This window comes from Haliotis cracherodii, unplaced genomic scaffold (genome assembly GCF_022045235.1).
Source record: "Haliotis cracherodii isolate W230 unplaced genomic scaffold, xgHalCrac1.p SCAF_14, whole genome shotgun sequence".
Classification (NCBI taxonomy): domain Eukaryota; kingdom Metazoa; phylum Mollusca; class Gastropoda; order Lepetellida; family Haliotidae; genus Haliotis; species Haliotis cracherodii.
In genome coordinates this window covers 36,533,687-36,546,806 of record NW_027266269.1, presented here as the reverse complement: position 1 = coordinate 36,546,806, position 13,120 = coordinate 36,533,687, and the positions used below count along the sequence as shown (strand labels likewise).

The 13,120-nt window shown below is 42.6% G+C and overlaps 1 protein-coding gene across 1 annotated transcript; it reads right to left on the bottom strand.

The window, feature by feature from the left end:
* Window positions 1-8,916: 8,916 nt before the first annotated feature.
* Window positions 8,917-11,653, bottom strand: LOC139460886 (uncharacterized). Its single transcript, XM_071242360.1, has 3 exons — window positions 11,368-11,653; window positions 9,943-9,993; window positions 8,917-9,002 (listed from the first exon to the last, which is right to left on the bottom strand). The coding sequence occupies exons 1-3, from the start codon at window positions 11,651-11,653 to the stop codon at window positions 8,917-8,919; spliced, it is 423 nt and encodes a 140-aa protein (XP_071098461.1).
* Window positions 11,654-13,120: the final 1,467 nt, after the last annotated feature.

Sequence of the window (13,120 nt, the reverse complement as noted above, 5' to 3'; positions counted from 1 at the left end):
CCTTCACTACCCGACCTGTGAAGATTTGCTCGTTTGTTTGTTGTTTAACGCCGCACTCAGCAATATGCCAACTATATGACGGCGGTCTGTAAATAATCCAGTCTGGACAAGACAATCCTGTGATTGACTTCATGAGCATCGTTCCACGCAATTGGGATCGACGACATGCATCAACCATGTCAGCCAGCCTGACCACCCAATCCCGTTAGTCGCCGTTAGTCGCCTCTACAACTTGTTCTTCAAATCCATCCAATCTTATATCCGCCACATTTCCGAGGTCTATATGGGACGTATAGGAACTACGAGGTCTGGTTGAGGAAACCAGTTGCTGCTGTGACGGAGCTAACATGCGAGTAAACAAGAAGTCCCATTATAATTAGTGATCAACCATTGATCTTCAATATCATCATACCCAGGGTGGATTTGCTTCAACCTTGTTTTACAAAGGAGATTGGAATATTTCCAACCGCAAGAAGTTACGTTGAATACAACCAATTCTGGCAATTGTACAAGTTCACTCACAGATATTCAGATCAAGTACGCCCTTATTCTTACACGAGCCATATTGTACCACTTTACAGTTATTATCCAGGTCGTCCAGTTGTTTTATTTTATTTATAGGTTATTGTGGTCGTCTTCCCTTGACATGTTTACTTTCCTACAGTGGTGGCAACTGTCTAGAACGTGGGTTGTATAAAGTTTTATTACATGGTCAGCCCAGGGATACACAAACTGACACTAAGTTATTTTGGGGGCGGTCGGGTAGCCTAGTGGTTAAAGCGTTCGCTCGTCACGCCGAAGACCCTGGTTCGATTCCCGACATGGCTACAATGTGTGAAGCCCATTTCTGGTGTCCCCCGCCGTGATATTGCTGAGATGTTGCTAAAAGCGGCGTAAAACCATACTTACTCACTCACTAAGTTATTTTGTTTTGTCATTTCGAAGACATGTTCCACGTGCTGATGCAGCATTATGTAAGCTCATTGTGTCCGTCCGCACGCACATCATGGAGCTTCTGACGCAAACAAGAAAAACCTATTATGAAAGAAAAAAACCGTTATCGTCTATGACAAAGTAGACATGACTAAAGGATAAATACGTAGTTAATTTCTGTAAAGGTGACGTTTCGGTATAGATATATACCGTTGTCATTACTTAACCTTCTCATGTTAATCTCCCTCATGTATGCAGTTGTTACTGTTAATCCTCCACCTTCTATATACATTCTGTGCCATGCTCAGTATTCAAAAGAAATCCCAACCCTGCTACGATCAGCAGCTATCACTAAAAATCAAACTACCTGGGACAGCTGGGCCCATAGAGACACTGATGGATCCAAGAATCCTATCAACAACAGTGCTGGTTACGGGTCCATATCCATAGCTCCAAACCCAAAGCACATTCGGTTCGCCTAACTGATGGTCAGTCAGTATTCACTGCTGAATTGGAGGCAATTCGTCATGCACTCAAACTCATACCGGAACTACCGGAAGCAAAGGCAGTCGTCCTATCAGACTCGCTGAGTGCACTTCAGGCCATCAGTGGCAGGAACTCAAACTCCAGGCCAAACACAGTCAATAATGGAGCTGTGTTGGATCCCCCCTCACATAGATATTCATGGAAATGAAAAAAGCAGACACACTGGCGAAGCTAGCACTAGACAAAGCGGAGATACAGCCTATTCCCTTCAGTAAACTAGAGATAAAAAGCCAAATCAAAGCCTCCATAGCCCAAAGATGGCGAGCCCAGTGGGCAGATGGCTGCACAAACTTGAACCAAGATCCAACAAAGGCCAACCTCATCCTCAAATGAAAGGAAAGTTGAAATTGCCATCTCACGCTTCAGACTCGGTCACAAAAAAGCACTATGACAAGGTTTGTTCATCTTGCAACCAGGCTGAATCCATTGATCACCTGTTACTAGAATGTCAAGACCATGCCGCAGCCCGGGCTAGGTTAAAACAAGAATTGCATTGAGATCCGCTATCTGTCATAGATCTCTTAAAGCCAAGAGATGCAATAGCGAAGGCCAAACTAAGTCTATTTCTGAGAGATAGACAGCTGCTCGAACGTATATAAACAGAGCAGCCAAAGATAAAAATGAAATTGTATCAATATACAAAAACAGAAATCATATCAATGCTAAAACAGAAATTATGTTAATACCAAACCAACAATAGATACAATGTGTACCCTACCCAAAGAGGGACAGGTCAGCCGAAATTGCTCAGGCAGAAGGCGACCTCTTAAACACTTAATGCAACAACAACAACATTTTTCAGCCTTGCTACCCCACTCAGACACTGTATACCAACCAGTTCTTGTTTCATCCCTTCAAAGTCAGGGTAACAACAAGTATTATCTTTTAAAGTATTTTTGCCAGGTCGATCCACCGACCTTCCGTTCTCCGGGGAGATGATCTACGGAGGTGGCCATTCTGTCTAAAAGATTTATTTCAGAATATTTGCTCATGGAAACTTGTTTTGTTAGTTGTGTAACGCCGCACTCACCAATAATCGAGGAGGTCAGCAGGATGTCCTATTTGTCGTAAGTGCCGACTGAGGTGGACTGAGCAGATTGCTGACAGTGTCTATTTTCGTTGTTGAGTGACACCCCACACAGCATTATTCCAGCTACATGACAGCGACCTGTAAATATATAAGTCCAGACTGGACAATCCAGTGTTCAGCACCACGAGCATCGATCCACGGATGACGTCAACAAATCACCAAGCCTGACAACCTGATCTGCTGCGTGTCCCCTCATGACAAGCACGGGCTCGAACTTGAATGACTGGTCAACCACAATACAGCTGAATAGAGTGTTCACATTTTACACACAATTTACTCGACCCATGAAGATACGGGTTAGAACTGATCTTCAGGAACCTATGCTTGTCGTAAGGGGCGACTAACGTGGTCAGGCTCGCTGACTTGGTTGATGCTTGTCAATTGCGTGGATCGATGCTCATAATGTCAATCACTGGATTGTCTGGTGCAGACTCGATTATTTACAGACCGCCGTCATATAGTTGGAATAGTGCTGAATGTGTCGTTAAACAACAATCAAACAAACAAATTGAATGTCTACGCGTGTATTTGTATGCGCGCGCGAGTGTGTGTGTTTGTGAATGTGTATGTTAGTTTATGTGTCTGTGTGGACCGGGTGGTCAGGCTCGTTGACTTGGTTGATGCATGTCATCAGTGGATTGTATGGTCCAGACTCGATTATTTACAGACCGCCGTCATTTAGCTGGAATATTGCTGAGTGCGGCGTTAAGCAACAAACAAACAAGCAAACTTGTATAGAAGTTCTATGCACTGTACGGGGCAGTCGGGTAGCCTAGTGGTTTAAGTGAGTGAGTCAGTTGTGTGTAACGCCGCTTTTAACAGTATTTCAGTTATATCGCGGCATGCCAGCTTAATGTGACAGGAAAGCCGAAAGTGATGCAGGTCTCAGACGTTTACCACTTTGGTGAAACCCACGGGTACGGGTATGGTGCTGACAAACCTAGAAACATAATCGGGGCGAACCGGGAGTCGAACCCACAATCATAGGATTCTGGCGTGCCCAAGGCGCGCAACTCTGCACAGCGAATCGAGGCGCCTGAGACGACTGGGCCACCCGTGCCCCAGTGGTTTAAGCGGTCGCTCGTATAAAATATCTGTGCACTGGACGGGCGGTCGGGTTGGCTTGTGGTTTTAGCGTTCGCTCGTCACGCCGAAAACCTGGGTTCGATTCCCGACAAGGATACATTACGCGAAGCCCATTTCTGGTGTCCCCCGCCGTGATATTGCTGGAATATTGCTAAAAGCGGCATAAAACTATACTCACTCACTCACCGTGCACTGTACATATATAATTATTGACTATATTACAATATAATCAAATGTATGTAGGAGAGTGTTTCGTAAGTGTGTCACTTGTGCCTATTCCATTTGATTTTATGCAATAGAATATGTTCAAAACAAACATGTTCTTCTCTCTCTGTGGAATTCCAGAAGCTGTAAATTTACGTTTTCTGAAATATATTTTGTCAGTAAGAAAAAGTACTCCTTGTACTACTTTGATCTTGGATGACTCCATCTATCAAACATCGCTAAAAATGAGAATGACATGTTTTGGGACAAAATTACTCTCCAGGAAATCATCTAAATTATCCTTTCTTGTTTATACAATACTATGCAGTGACGACCTATTTGGAACATCGATGTCATGCAATCCTTGGACAAGGTGTTTAACACACATAGGGATTTGTGAGTTATTCAAATTCGACACTATCATTTTTTTACCAGTACTAGCCTTTACAATGGGCTTGCCTTTGCATGTGTTTGTGACGGATGCCACCAATGGTGGTGGATACGTTCACCTTTTCGCGAACACCTGGTGTCATCGCTATGTGATACTGATTCATCAACACATGCTCAAGATATAGTCGGAATCTTACATTGGACTCTGCTTTAAGAAGAGAATTCTATTGCTTTTATCAAGGAACACTGAAAACACTAATTTCGCATTATATATTAGAAGCAGATTCACGAAGAGCAAATAATCACGTTGTTGCGACCCGTGAAGATCCGGGGTACAATAGGTCTTCAGCAACCCATGCTTGCCATGAAAAGGCTTGTCGTAAGAGGCGACTAAGGGGATCGGGTGGTCAGGCTCGCTGACTTGGTTGATGCATGTCATCGTATCCAAATGAAGTAGATCGATGCTCATGGTGTCAATCATTGCATTTTCTGGTCCCGACTCGATTGTGTGCAGACCGCCACCATATGGCCTGACACACACCTCACAGATACATGTTTCATTGAAATAATAAATGACCACATATGCAACAAATACAAATGTGATAGTTTGTATATTTATAGGTATAGATTGAAACTTCAACGCATTCAAATTCAGCCTGGCAATTTCTGTGTTCAATCAATCAATCTTTATTCATGGTACTTATGAGGCCAAAGGCCTATAGTACAATGTGTGGGGCGTGTTACAAATTCATACATTTTCTTAGTTTCATGGCATGATAAATGAACATTGATGGATTTCTAATATTTTCTGTACAATCACAAGTCATTAATTTACAAAATTTGTTACCGTTTGGGTTGCGGTAGAAATAGGTATTTAGATATTTTGCTCTTAAATCTTCATACACTGGACATACACATAAAAAGTGATATTCATCTTCAGTACAATCAGTTTTACAAATCCTACAAAGTCTGTGTTCTCTTGCAATACCTTCATATCTGCCTGTTTCAATAAATAGATCATGTGAGCCACATCGGAATCGAGAAAGAGCTGTTCTAAACTTATGTAAATTTACACTTAATAGATAAGGTTCTAGTATAATAGTAGTCTTAAATGTAGTGTAATAGTTTGCTTTTCTAGAACTGGACAAAGTACAATGCCATTTTTGAATGTACATATCTTTTAAAGTCTGTGTCAAACGAGAGAAGAAATGTAATGGCATATCTACATGTTGCTGTAACCAAATATAACCATATCCACATTCGTATAACATGTTTTTAACTTTTGATGCCCAATTTTGTTTCCCATGGCTGTCGTAGAGAAGCATCATATTATAACATTTTTTTTGGTATCTTGAAGATGGCATATTTAATAGTTTGACCCAGTATTTAATAACCTTTAAATAACTATTGATATGCATGGGAAACCGTCCCCATTCACCATATACCCTTGCGTTTTCTGTGCTAGATTTTACCCCCAAGAACCGTTTACATGCATATAAATATATTTTCTCAATAACATCCAAATGTTCTTGGCCCCAAATGTCTGATCCATACAATAGCATCGGGCTTATTTTTGTATCAAATATTTTTTTTAATAAACATCATATGTAACATTGTCCAGAACTCTAAGACTTTTTAATATGCCTACAAACATTTTCTTGGCTTGCAATGAAATGCTATGTGCATTCCTTGACCAAGTTAATCTACTTGTAAAACACAAGCCTAAGTATTTATAAAATGGAACAACCTCTACAGGCTTCCTTCTGTAAAACCATTTTTCTTTTCTGGATATGTTACCACCATTTTTAAAAAAACTACAACTTTGGTTTTATCCATATTTACAGTAAGTTTTGACTCGTCACAATAACTCTCTAATACATGTATTTGCTTTTGCAGGCCAGGTATTGTGCTCGAGAACATGACTATATCGTCAGCGAAAAGAAGCAGATATAATTTTATAGTTTCGGGGTGCAGTTGTATTCCATCAGTGCAATTTTTTTGGATTTGATATGCCAAATCATTTATGAAAAAGGAAAATAAGAAGGGACTTAATATACACCCTTGTCGGACACCCCTGCTACTTACAAAAGTATCCGATATAGCGCCATTGTTCCGGACACACACCTTCACATTTTTATATAGAAAGCATAATAACTTTCCAATTTTGCTACTTAGCCCATGTCTTTGAAAGAGTGACCACAAGTTATCCCTTTCCACAGAGTCAAAAGCTTTTGCAAAATCTACGAATACAGCATATAGCTTCCCTCGTTTCACTGATAGATATCTCTGAATTATAGAATATAGGATAAAAGCATTGTCAGTGGTGGAAAATCCTTTTCTAAAACCTGCTTGTGACTCACTTATCTTATCCAAAGAATCCGCCCAGAAAACAAGTCTCTTATTAATAATTGAAGTAAATACTCTGTGTTCTTTACTAAAGGTCAAGGTGATCTGCCTACTTATGTTCACTTATGCGACTATGCTTGTCGTGAGAGGCGACTGACGGGATCGGGTGGTCAGTCTCGCTGACATGGTTGGTTCATGTCATCGTATCCCAATTGCGTGGATCGATGCTCATGATGTCAATCATTGGATTGTCTGATCCAGACTCGATTATTTACAGACCGCCGTCATAAACTGGAATATTGCTGATTAAGGCAATGAACAATAAACAAAGAAACAAACAAAATAGATGCAAACAGCCTACACGTTGCCGCAGCAGGACGCTATCACTGGTTGCCTTGGCAACGCGGCTTGTTATATAAACGATTAGCAAAGCCACATTTCCGTGTCATCCATATCAAAGGATAATTATCAGGTTTCAGTAAATTCTGATAACTGTCACTTTTGTTTTGAGATGGCTCCCTAACAACTCCGCAACGCTAAATTAACAACTGCTTTTTTTGTAAGCAAACATTACTGTTGTCTACTGACGCACAGGACATAGTTGCCGTAAAAGGTGACTATGCTTGTCTTAAAAGGCGACTATGCTTGTCGTAAAAGGCGACTATGCTTGTCGTAAAATGCGACTAACGGGATCGGAATGTCAGGCTCGCCAACAAACAAACATCAGAAGTAAGAATGCGTTTTGATGCATCATTTATTTGTCATTACGTCTTGCAATGCACCGGTAACTGAAAAAAAGAAGACGAAGAAGAATGGTGATAGATGTCGTACATGACCTCAGCGGATACATTGATGATTTCATATGCTGGTTGTACTCAATAGTGTGTGTTTGTCGGTTGCGTTAGTACACACGTACCTGTGCATGACATAGAACGGCTTCTGTGTTCAGATGGTGGTGACAGCGTGTTTACTATTGTGTGTTTGTTGGTAGAGTTAGTAGATACGTACCTATGCATGACAGAGAACGGCTTCTGTTTTCAGATGGTGGTGAGAGCGTGTTTACTATTGTGTGTTTGTTGGTTGTGTTAGTAGATACGTACCTATGCATGACGTAGAACGGCTCTGTGTTCAAATGGTGATGACAGCGTGTTTACTATTGTGTGTTTGCTGGTTGCGTTAGTACACACGTACCTGTCCATGACGTAGAACGGCTCTGTGTTCAGATGGTGGTGAAAGCGTGTTTACTATTGTGTGTTTGTTGGTTGCGTTAGTACACACGTACCTATGCATGGCGGAGAACGGCTTCTGTGTTCAGATGGTGGTGAGAGCGTGTTTACTATTGTGTGTTTGTTGGTTGTGTTAGTAGATACGTACCTGTGCATGACGTAGAACGGCTTCTGTGTTCAGATGGTGGTGAGAGCGTGTTTACTATTGTGTGTTTGTTGGTTGTGAGTAGATACGTACCTGTGCATGACGTAGAACGGCTTGTGTGTTCAGATGGTGGTGAGAGCGTGTTTACTATTGTGTGTTTGTTGGTTGCGTTAATACACACCACCTGTGCATGACGTAGAACGGCTTCTGTGTTCAGATGGTGGTGAGAGCGTGTTTACTATTGTGTGTTTGTTGGTTGCATTAGTACACACGTACCTATGCATGACGTAGAGCGGCTTCTGTGTTCAGATGCTGGTGAGAGCGGGTATACTATTGTGTGTTTGTTGGTTGTGTTAGTAGATACGTACCTATGCATGACGTAGAACGGCTTCTGTGTTCAGATGGTGGTGAGAGCGTGTTTACTGTTGTGTGTTTGTTGGTTGTGTTAGTAGATACGTACCTGTGCATGACGTAGAACGGCTTCTGTGTTCAGATGGTGGTGAGAGCGTGTTTACTATTGTGTGTTTGTTGGTTGTGTGAGTAGATACGTACCTGTGCATGACGTAGAACGGCTTCTGTGTTCAGATGGTGGTGAGAGCGTGTTTACTATTGTGTGTTTGTTGGTTGTGTTAGTAGATACGTACCTGTGCATGACGTAGAACGGCTTCTGTGTTCAGATGGTGGTGAGAGCGTGTTTACTATTGTGTGTTTGTTGGTTGCGTTAGTACACACGCACCTATGCATGACGTAGAACGGCTTCTGTATTCAGATGGTGGTGAGAGCGTGTTTACTATTGTGTGTTTGTTGGTTGTGTTAGTAGATACGTACCTATGCATGACGTAGAACGGCTTCTGTGTTCAGATGGTGGTGAGAGGCGTGTTTACTATTGTGTGTTTGTTGGTTGCGTTAGTAGATACGTACCTATGCATGACGTAGAACGGCTTCTGTGTTCAGATGGTGGTGAGAGCGTGTTGCAGCACCATCCTTCCACACTGGCAGTGGTTAGTGTTGGAATTGACTGATCTCGTGCCTCGTGCTGGCAACAATACAGACACACAACATCATCCCCTGTTGACACAGGCATGTACTAGTTGTGCAGAGTTGCGTCCCTTGGGCACGCCAGAAACCTATCATTGTGGGTTCGAATCCCGGTTCGCCCAGATTTTGTTTCTAGGTTTCTCAGCACCATACCCGTGCTCGTCGGTTTCACCGAAATGGTAAACGTCAGAGACCTGCACTTTCCTCACACATTAAGCTGACACGCAGTGATCTAACTGGAATACTGTTAAAGGCGGCGTTAAATCCACTCACTCACTCACTCACTCACTCACTCACTCACTCACATGTTTGTACATAGAGGTGAGCATGCGAGTGTGTTTGGGGATGGTAAATATCCTGTAGTAGGAATAAACATTATATTTGGCAAGCCTCGGCCAGATTAATACATGGTGTTTATTCCTACTACAGGATATTTACCATCCCCTGACATACAAGCGTGATAGCCCCTTTATCATAGGATGTCATTCTTCAATTCTGAGCTCTGAAATTTCTTTCCATCTCTCAAAAAACATTGCCTACACATTGCATGTTTTCCTGGAATGCGCGCATTAATATACAAGGGTAAGTGGTGTGTCAGTCGGACAGTGACAGTAGCCAATAAAGTTCCAACTGAAACCTGTTTCTTATACAGTAGCGTCACTACAATTGCCTACACAATGTGGTTTACTTGCCTTTATCGGCAATCCATCGGTCTGTCCGATAGAGTAACTGTCTTATCAAAGGAAAGTTACTCCAACCCTAGTCTATGAAACGTCCCCATTGTATGATAAAACATAATACTTGCAAATAAATGCCTGTGTAAGGAATGGTGGTTCATACGTTATGAGTTCAGGCTGAGTTGGATGATAAATCATTAATACCGATAAAGTTTCTTCAATTCTAAAACAATGTAAACCAGATGTGAGCTTTCTACAAACCTGTAAGCTTTACTGCCTCAATTAGATCAACACTATCAACCAATCCGTCACCTGGAAATGGCAAATAATTGAAGCATTCAAAAATCTTCTACAATTCAGATTTATTAAAAAAGACGCATATTAACATTGCGACTGTTTGCGGAGTATGGTGTAGCACTAGTGGACGATTGTTGTCAGTGTATTGCTTTATACGTAGCGACCAGAGGTTATTTCACTCTCATACCGACGCGCATACCGCGTGTGACTGCTTGAGGTAGTCCCCACACTCCACTCGGACACATTATATTGACTCTGAGACGACCAGTTCTAGATTTAACAGAGACTGCCAGTGCGATTCTATTAACGACAAATACCTTCTTTTCGCGTAGTTTGGGAGTCGAACAACCGACAGGACAGACACTCATCCACTAGACCATGGAAGCGGTCTCCGGGCTGACGCTCTATCCACAAGACCACGGGAGCGGTCTACGGGCAGACGCTCTATCCACTAGACCACGGGAGCGTTCTACGGGCTGACGCTCTATCCACAAGACCACGGGAGCGGTCTACGGGCAGACGCTCTATCCACTAGACCACGGGAGCGGTCTCCGGGCTGACGCTCTATCCACAAGACCACGGGAGCGGTCTACGGGCAGACGCTCTATCCACTAGACCATGGAAGCGGTCTCCGGGCAGACACTCTATCCACTAGACCACGGAGGCGGTCTCCGGGCAGACGCTCTATCCACAAGACCACGGAGGCGGTCTCCGGGCAGACACTCTATCCACTAGACCACGGTGGCGGTATCACGACAGACGCTCTATCCACTAGACCACGGACGCGGTCTCACGACAGACTCTCTGTCCACTAGACCATGTCTTTTTTTCGATAGATAAGTTAATAAGACATGAAGAGTGTTTCGTTACGAAATTAAGAGGGGCCATTCAGATACTGATAAAAACATGTCATACTTAATCACATCCATTCATGATTTGGGGCAAACGATTTTATGTTCTTTGAATGGTGATGCTGGGATATAATCGAGGAGAAAAAAGTGTCGCAAAAGAGCCTTTAAAATATTATTATGCTTCAGACTGTTGAAAAGAATTAAAAAAATTACCCTGCACAAACAATACACTGTTGCAAGATGTGTTTTTCAACAACATAAAACGACTCTTACGTTTAATTTAAATATGTTTTTGTTCCCATATAAAATCCCAGCCCCCTTGTCTGATGTTAATCACTGGATTGTCTGGTCCAGACTCGATTATTTACAGACCGCCGTCATAAAGCTGGAAAAATACTGACTGTGGCATGGAGAAAAAACAAGTATTCGTTTCCACGTTTGTTCATGGAGCCTACTTATTATTAAAGGTGGACATCATCTATTGATTTGCAGAAAGTTGATCTTATGTTTGTTCGTGGTGCAGAAAAAAACATCTTACGTTTGCCCAAGTTCATGAAGTCTTGTAGGTCGGGATCGTCCTCGTCCACATCAAGAATCGTTGACACTTGACGTTTACCCAGCGGCAGACGGTGACTGAAGAAGCCCTTGAGGGCCCTGAGGATCTCAGCCAGGGTCTGCCCACAGTGACACCTGTTTGTGTTGGTGTTGACTACTGGCGGTGGGGGCGGCGGCCTCCTCCTCCTCCTCCTCCTCCAGAACCCATCCCCACTGGGAATCAGCAGCGCACACGCCAGCAGAACAAGAATAATCGGGCTCAGTCGCATCCTCCTCCTGAAGTCAGGGTACACTTCGTGACAAATACAGTGTATGTTGTATGACCTTCACAACTAGACGTATCAATGTACACTTCGTGACAAATACAGTGTATGTTGTATGACCTTCACAACTAGACGTATCAATGTACACTTCGTGACAAATACAGTGTATGTTGTATGACCTTCACAACTAGACGTATCAATGTACACTTCGTGACAAATACAGTGTATGTTGTATGACCTTCACAACTAGACGTATCAATGTACACTTCGTGACAAATACAGTGTATGTTGTATGACCTTCACAACTAGACGTATCAATGTACACTTCGTGACAAATACAGTGTATGTTGTATGACCTTCACAACTAGACGTATCAATGTACACTTCGTGACAAATACAGTGTATGTTGTATGACCTTCACAACTAGACGTATCAATGTACACTTCGTGACAAATACAGTGTATGTTGTATGACCTTCACAACTAGACGTATCAATGTACACTTCGTGACAAATACAGTGTATGCATGTGTGTGTGTGTGTGTATGTGTGTGTGTGCATGTGTGTGTGTGTATGCATGTGTGTGTGTGTATGCATGTGTGTGTGCATGTGTGCGTGTATGCATGTGTGTGCGTGTGCATGTGTGTGTGTGTATGCATGTGTGTGCGTGTATGCATGTGTGTGTGTATGCATATGTGTGTGTGCGTGTGTGTGTGTGTGAGTTGGGTTTAAGGCCGCTTTTAACAGTATTCCAGTTATATCACGTCGTGTCACTTTCAAGTCGGGAGGGAGGGGGGAGCCCGAAGTGATGCAGGTCTTAGTCGTTCACCACGAAACCCACTTGCACGGTCATGGTGCAGACAAACCTAGAAACATAATCGGAGGGAACCGGGTTTCGAGCCCACAATCATAGGTTTCTGGCGCAGGCTCCTCACAGCGATAGTCCGTTCGCGGAGCTCTCAAAACTATCGCTGTCACCAGTAAAAACTCACCACTGTGAATAGGTGGCCCCAACCATGCTTGGAGTTGAACTCGTAACCGAATGACCATTATGTTTACAAACAAGTGACGACTGTCGTGACGCCGAATACACTTACCACTGATAAATTACTTTCTTGTGCCAATTTGAATTTATATTTCATTAAAACTATCATCTTTATTTGATATAGCAAGAATGTAAGAGAGACGTTGGTTGATTTTCCGTTAGTCTGCAATCTCGAACCAATCTGATTATTAAAACAACAAAGTAAATTTATCTGGAAAACATGGTCTGTCGTAAATTAAACCTTTTCAAAACGAATATGACGGCATTCCCAAAGAAATAAACAAAAGTATGAAAGTTACTACATTTGGGGTTAGAGGGCAAATTTCAAGACTCTTGTAATGGCCGCGCCCACACTGGTGGCAGCGATGTTACAGAGAGTGTAACGAAGGTGTCACGCGCTGGGAAGGAGCTTGGTTTCTGGCGTGCCCAA

What these genes read in the sequence shown, in the direction of transcription:
- LOC139460886 (XM_071242360.1), bottom strand. Translation starts at nt 11,653, where the DNA reads ATGCGACTGAGCCCGATTATTCTTGTTCTGCTGGCGTGTGCGCTGCTG. An exon ending in CTTCATGAACTTGGGCAAAC is followed by an intron (nt 9,994 to 11,367) that starts GTAAGATGTTTT and finishes TGCCATTTCCAG; the next exon opens with GTGACGGATTGGTTGATAGT. An exon ending in TGAGGCAGTAAAGCTTACAG is followed by an intron (nt 9,003 to 9,942) that starts GTTTGTAGAAAG and finishes TATTGTTGCCAG; the next exon opens with CACGAGGCACGAGATCAGTC.